The sequence below is a fragment of the Poecilia formosa genome, unplaced genomic scaffold (genome assembly GCF_000485575.1).
Source record: "Poecilia formosa unplaced genomic scaffold, Poecilia_formosa-5.1.2 Scaffold230, whole genome shotgun sequence".
Classification (NCBI taxonomy): Eukaryota; Metazoa; Chordata; class Actinopteri; order Cyprinodontiformes; family Poeciliidae; genus Poecilia; species Poecilia formosa.
This window is the reverse complement of record NW_006800169.1, coordinates 953,473-960,972: the sequence shown is the minus strand read 5'-3', so window position 1 is coordinate 960,972 and position 7,500 is coordinate 953,473. Positions and strand designations below refer to the sequence as shown.

The window sequence follows — 7,500 nt, the reverse complement described above, 5'->3', positions numbered from 1 at the left end:
TGTTTGGCCCAAAACTCCTCCAGTGTCATAGTTTCAGCTTCATCTGGTTCAAATTTTGGGGAAAAAAAAAATCTCCTGTTGTGCATCTTTTGCTATTCATTTATTAATTGGCTTTTCCAAAAGTGAATCACCAGACCAGCCCTTCACTGTCCTGATGTCAAGTCCAGCAGAAAGGCCTGAGCTGTCCAGGCTGTTATCTATGATGACCATGAAAATCTCCATTAGAGAAAAATGTTTTTAGCTGCAGGTGAATCCTTTGCTACAAATGATCAAGTGCTCACTAAGGGAATGCTGCTGTTGCATTTTAGGCAATAACATTTTTATTTTACTATTTAAAAAACAGATTGAATTGTTTATTTGCATTTTCTTATGCGTTTCTAATATTGTATTAAAGAACGGTTTAAATGAAAAATCTGCAAATTGTGCCCATTTTTTTAACTCAAATTAATCAATAGAATAATTGATTTCTAAAACAACTTTTAGTCGCAGCCCTAGGCTATACAGTATGCTGCATTCTTATAGAAAACACTTCCAGAAAGTTTCTACACTGCATCATAGCTCCAACCTATTCATAGTCCTACCAAATAAATGAAAAATTTAAAGTTGTTTCTGGTTCATGTTCTACTTGACATGCACCGATCAGATATTTTTTGCCCAAATACAAATCTGTTTGTTTGTTTGCAAATACCAGATCCCAATTATTAATAGAATGCTGCATATTTTTTCACATGCTCTAGTATATATAATCTGTTATGATCAGAAACTTTCCTCCCTTTTGAATGAAGACTGAAATCATTACTGTTTACTTAAGCCTTCCTTTAAATGCCAAAGATTTCCTTATTTCTGTCACAGTTTAGCTTCTGTTTGCTCAAATTTTTTATTTTATTACTTTTTTCTTATATCCTGCCATGTCTCATGTATTTTTTGTATGGATATATTATTTTTTGAGAATACACAACGCATTAAAAGTTATGAGTAGTGTACAACAGTGCATACTATTTCTGGTTGAGAAACAAGCTACAAAAGTAAACCTCACCCACCCCACACATTCTCTCTACTCAGCAATACATGCAGTAAAAATTTAATGTATCTTTACATTTCACACAAATATCTACAAGGCTAGAAATATGAGAAAAAAATAACATTAAAATTTAAACAATTCAGCAAAGACAAATCAGTCCCTCTGGTCTGATCACATTAGAATGGAGTCCATGTCCAGTCAAACTCTGTTAATGCCCTCTGGACTGAACGGAGCATGTTAGTCCGTTGTTCTAACATTTCTGGTTTGGAGATTTTGTAGGTTTCCAGTTTTTTTGCCGCAGACGACGCCACCAAAACAAAGTATCTTTTGCAAGGAAATAATTTCAGAGACTCAAAATCTCCAAGTATCCAGATCTTAGGATCAAGATCCAAAGAAAGTCCACAAACCTCTGATGTCACCTGTCTCTCCTGTTTTGAGAGACAGGTGGCTGTCTCTCAAAATAAATCATGAGTTTCAATTACTTACACAGACCAAGTTTGAAACATTTAGAAGATAATCCTCTTTTTTTTTCTTTTTTTCTTTTCTTTTCTTTTTTTTTTTTACAGGTTATCATTTCAATGACGTTTGGTTTTTACAAAAGCCGAGGCGAATGACCTCATGTCACAGTTGCTCAGCTGACAACAGTATCTTCAGCGGCGCACGTACTATATATAAACATCTGCATCAGTTAGATTCCTTATCAGCTGCAGTGCCTCTCTGCGGTTTTTGTCCAGGACCTCCACGGAGGGTCCCGGCTATGCCTAGTTTCCCCTGCTTGTACCTCTGTCACAGAAATAGCCCCAAGAATGTCTTTGACAAGGCTATCACAGATGCTGCCTTTTGTTGCTCGACTGGGTCCATTTCCATGGATGTATGAGCCGACAAGCCGACACTAGCCGCAGCTGTTGGCAGAAAACACATCTCTTTTTCTAAAAGCAGCAACAAAAACACTGTCCTCATTGCTCTGAGGACGTGATTTATGTGACATGCTGACTTGTTCGGGGGCCCGCAGGGCGTTTTTTTTCTTGGTTACAGTATCTGGACAATTGTGAATATATACGCTTCACACTACCTGCATGTTGCGCCTTGGGTTTATGTTTGTCTTTTTGGTATAAATAAAGCTGACGAGGTGAGGCCTTGTTCTTGTTCTGAAATTCCTCTCTGCCTTTCTTCCTCTGTTTCTCCAGGTGGGACCAGATGGAGGGTTTGGAGGAAGGATAGACACATTTCTTCTGTCATGTCAGCAAAGGCCAAGGTTTGTCAGGAACATCCTCTCCTTTGTCTTCATTTTGCGCTCAGTCCAGTTTCCTCACTCTTCCACTGATGTAAGAATAACAAAGTCAGCGAAAAAACGTTCAGTTCAGTTTATTTGTACAGTGCTGATTCACAACACGTTATGACAAGGCACTTTACAAAAACATAAATTCGGACCATTGACACATACATGCTAACAAACAAACAAACAATACAACAAGTTCAGTTTATGGTTAAAATTAGTTAAGTTTTCTATCATACTGAGCATGTATGTAGCGACAGTGGAGAGGAAAAACTCCCGTTCGAAAGGAAGAAACCTCCAGCAGAACCAGAACCAGAACCAGAACTTGGCTCAGTGTGAACGACCATCTGCCTCCACCATCTGGAGGCTTGAGGAGAGAGAGCAGAACCACGAGCACTGAGGAATAATTTCTGTTATAGAAAAATAAGATGTAATCTCTAGAAGGAATAAAAAAATGGAAAACATAAAGTTAAAAGTAAGCCTAGACTTAAAAGTAGAACTGATAACTAAAGGCTCTGTCTCCCATTCTAGTTTTCGAAGCTCTAGGAAGCAGCATAAACCTGCAAACTTAGAATGAAGTGCTCTGATGGGAACATCTGGACCAATCAGATCTCTGTTGTATGGTGGAGTTTGATTAATAAGGGTTTTATATGTGAGAGGGAGAAAGTTCAAATAGAACTTGTGAATATATATCAAGAGTTTTTAAGGAATTCTGTCAAGGGCAAACTTTTCACCTTGCTTTTTTACCCCCTTTTTTTTCAGAATTTATGTTAAATTATTTGTTGAAGTTTTCATAATTATGAGGAAGTTACAGTAGAGTATTAGAGCCACGGTAAGAAAATTTAAAACATTAAATTATGAGAATAAAGCCATAAAATTACAAGAATAAAGTCATAATAATACAATTTTATTCTCAAAATATTATTTTCATATGACTTTATTTCGTAACATTATGACTTCTCTTAATTTTACTTCTTCAGTGTTTTATTTTTTATTAGCATGGCCCTAATACTCGTCATCATAAGTTTACCTACAGTGGCTTGCAAAGGTTTTCACAGCCCTTGTTTGTGACATTGCAACCACAAACATGAATGTATTTCATTGGAATTTAATGTTAAATTCCAACACAAAGTGGTATACAATTGCGTAGCACAAAGAAAATTATACATGATTCAAAACATAGTTTTACAAATAAAAGTTTGAAAAATGCGGCATACAAAAGTATTCAGCCCACTTTTCTGTGAGTTAGGGTTAGGGTATGTCGCTTCAGAAGTTTCCTGATGCCTGCTAATGACTGAACAGAGTCAGCCTGTGTACAGGTCCTTCTCAAAACATTAGCATATTGTGATAAAGTTCATTATTTTCCATAATGTAATGATAAAAATTAAACTGTCAGATATTTTAGATTTATTCCACGCCAACTGAAATATTCCAGGTCTTTTATTGTTTTAATACTGATGATTTTGGCATACAGCTCATGAAAACCCAAAATTCCTATCTCAAAAAATTAGCATATTTCATCCAACCAATAAAAGAAAAGTGTTTTAATACCAAAAAAAGTCAACCTTCAAATAATTATGTTCAGTTATGCTCTCAATACTTGGTCAGGAATCCTTTTGCAGAAATGNAAATTATGAGAATAAAGCCATAAAATTACAAGAATAAAGTCATAATAATACAATTTTATTCTCAAAATATTATTTTCATATGACTTTATTTCGTAACATTATGACTTCTCTTAATTTTACTTCTTCAGTGTTTTATTTTTTATTAGCATGGCCCTAATACTCGTCATCATAAGTTTACCTACAGTGGCTTGCAAAGGTTTTCACAGCCCTTGTTTGTGACATTGCAACCACAAACATGAATGTATTTCATTGGAATTTAATGTTAAATTCCAACACAAAGTGGTATACAATTACGCAGCACAAAGAAAATTATACATGATTCAAAACATAGTTTTACAAATAAAAGTTTGAAAAGTGCGGCGTACAAAAGTATTCAGCCCCCTTTTCTGTGAGTTAGGTTAGGGTTGGGGCATGTCGCTTCAGAAGTTTCCTGATGCCTGCTAATGACTGAACAGAGTCAGCCTGTGTACAGGTCCTTCTCAAAAAATTAGCATATTGTGATAAAGTTCATTATTTTCCATAATGTAATAATAAAAATTAAACTGTCATATATTTTAGATTCATTGCACACCAACTGAAATATTCCAGGTCTTTTATTGTTTTAATACTGATGATTTTGGCATACAGCTCATGAAAACCCAAAAGTCCTATCTCAAAGTGTTTTAATAACAAAAAAGTTAACCTTCAAATAATTATGTTCAGTTATGCTCTCGATACTTGGTCAGGAATCCTTTTGCAGAAATGACTGCTTCAATGCAGCGTGACATGGAGGCAATCAGCCTGTGGCACTGCTGAGGTGTTATGGAGGCCCAGGATGCTCCGATAGCGACCTTAAGCTCATTCAGAGTTTTGGGTCTTGCATCTCTCAACTTTCTCTTCACAATATCCCACAGATTCTCTATGGGGTTCAGGTCAGGAGAGTTGGCAGGCCAATTGAGTACAGTAACACCATGGTCAGTAAACCAGTGGTTTTGGCACTGTGAGCAGGTGCCAAGTTGTGCTGAAAAATGAAATCTTCATCTCCATAAAGCTTTTCAGCAGATGGAAGCATGAAGTGCTCCAAAATCTCCTGATAGCTGCTGCATTGACCTTTCCCTCGATAAAACACAGTGGACCAACACCAGCAGCTGACATGGCAGCCCAGACCATCACTGACTGTGGGTACTTGACACTGGACTTCTGGCATTTTGGCATTTCCTTCTCCCCAGTCTTAATCCAGACTCTGGTGCCTTGATTTCCAAATGACATGCAAAGTTTGCTTTCATCTGAAAAAAGTACTTTGGACCACTGAGCAACAGTCCAGTGCTGCTTCTCTGTAGCCCAGGTCAGGCACTTCTGCCACTGTTTCTGGTTCAAAAGTGGCTTGACCTGGGGAATGCGGCACCTGTAGCCCATTTCCTGCACACACCTGTGCACGGTGGCTCTGGATGTTTCTACTCCAGACTCAGTCCACAGCTTCTGCAGGTCCCCCAAGGTCTGGATTCGGCCCTTCTCCACAATCTTCCTCAGGGTCCGGTCACCTCTTCTCGTTGTGCAGCATTTTCTGCCACACGTTTTCCTTTCCACTGAGGTGCCTTGATGCAGCACTCTGGGAACAGCCTATTCGTTCAGAAATTTCTTTCTGTGTCTCACCCTCTTGTTTGAGGGTGTCAATGATGGCCTTCTGGACAGCAGTCAGGTCGGCAGTCTTACCCATGATTGCGGTTTTGAGTAATGAACCAGGCTGGGAGTTTTTAAAAGCCTCAGGAATCTTTTACAGTTGTTTAGTTACTTCGTTGATTCAGATGATGAGGTTTATTGCTCGTTCAGAGAACCTTTTCATGATATGCTAATTTTTTGAGACAGGAATTTGGGGTTTTCATGAACTGTATGTCAAAATCATCAGTATTAAAACAATAAAAGACCTGGAATATTTCAGTTGGTGTGCAATGAATCTAAAATATATGACAGTTTAATTTTTATCATTACATTATGGAAAATAATTAACTTTATCACAATATGCTAATGTTTTGAGAAGGACCTGTATAATCTGAGTAGAAATCCAGCTGCTCTGTGACGCCTGAGAAGTTCAGAGAATATTGGAGAGCAAACAGGAAGTCCAAGGAACACAGCAGACAGCTGTGAGAAAGCAGTTTAAAGCAGCACTGCACATGGATGCTATAAAATGATTTTTCAAGCTTTTATCATCTCACTGTTCAATCCATCATCCAGAAATGGTAAGAGTCTGGAACAACTGTAAACCTTCCATTCAAGGNTTTTCACAGCCCTTGTTTGTGACATTGCAACCACAAACATGAATGTATTTCATTGGAATTTAATGTTAAATTCCAACACAAAGTGGTATACAATTGCGTAGCACAAAGAAAATTATACATGATTCAAAACATAGTTTTACAAATAAAAGTTTGAAAAATGCGGCATACAAAAGTATTCAGCCCACTTTTCTGTGAGTTAGGGTTAGGGTATGTCGCTTCAGAAGTTTCCTGATGCCTGCTAATGACTGAACAGAGTCAGCCTGTGTACAGGTCCTTCTCAAAACATTAGCATATTGTGATAAAGTTCATTATTTTCCATAATGTAATGATAAAAATTAAACTGTCAGATATTTTAGATTTATTCCACGCCAACTGAAATATTCCAGGTCTTTTATTGTTTTAATACTGATGATTTTGGCATACAGCTCATGAAAACCCAAAATTCCTATCTCAAAAAATTAGCATATTTCATCCAACCAATAAAAGAAAAGTGTTTTAATACCAAAAAAAGTCAACCTTCAAATAATTATGTTCAGTTATGCTCTCAATACTTGGTCAGGAATCCTTTTGCAGAAATGACTGCTTCAATGCGGCGTGGCATGGAGGCAATCAGCCTGTGGCACTGCTGAGGTGTTATGGAGCCCAGGATGCTCTGATAGCGGCCTTAAGCTCATTCAGAGTGTTGGGTCTTGCATCTCTCAACTTTCTCTTCACAATATCCCACAGATTCTCTATGGGGTTCAAATCAGGAGAGTTGGCAGGCCAATTGAGCACAGTAACACCATGGTCAGTAATACCAGTGGTTTTGGCACTGTGAGCAGGTCATGCTGAAAAATGAAATCTTCATCTCCATAAAGCTTTTCAGCAGATGGAAGCATGAAGTGCTCCAAAATCTCCTAATAGCTGCTGCATTGACCCTGCCCTTGATAAAACACAGTGGACCAACACCAGCAGCAGACATGGCAGCCCAGACCATCACTGACTGTGGTTACTTGACACTGGACTTCTGGCATTTTGGCATTTCCTTCTCCCCAGTCTTCCTCCAGACTCTGGCACCTTGATTTCCGAATGACATGCAAAGTTTGCTTTCATCCGAAAGAAGTACTTTGGACCACTGAGCAACAGTCCAGTGCTGCTTCTCTGTAGTTCAGGTCAGGCACTTCTGCCGCTGTTTCTGGTTCAAAAGTGGCTTGACCTGGGGAATGAGGCACCTGTAGCCCATTTCCTGCACACGCCTGTGCACGGTGGCTCTGGATGTTTCTACTCCAGACTCAGTCCACTGCTTCTGCAGGTCCCCAAGGTCTGGAATCGGCCCTTCTC

General features: G+C 38.4%; 1 protein-coding gene across 3 annotated transcripts in view; it reads left to right on the top strand.

Moving 5' to 3' along the window:
- LOC103149546 (uncharacterized) overlaps positions 1-7,500 on the top strand; it is a 46,216-nt gene that overhangs the window by 29,243 nt on the left and 9,473 nt on the right. For all 3 annotated transcript variants that reach the window (XR_001664315.1, XM_016680040.1, XM_007568761.2), the window contains one exon: positions 2,209-2,276. Coding sequence is in view for 2 of the 3 variants with exons in the window: in XM_016680040.1 (XP_016535526.1) it covers positions 2,209-2,276 (68 nt within the window). In the remaining variant the exon portion in view is untranslated. The remainder of the gene's footprint in view (positions 1-2,208; positions 2,277-7,500) is intronic.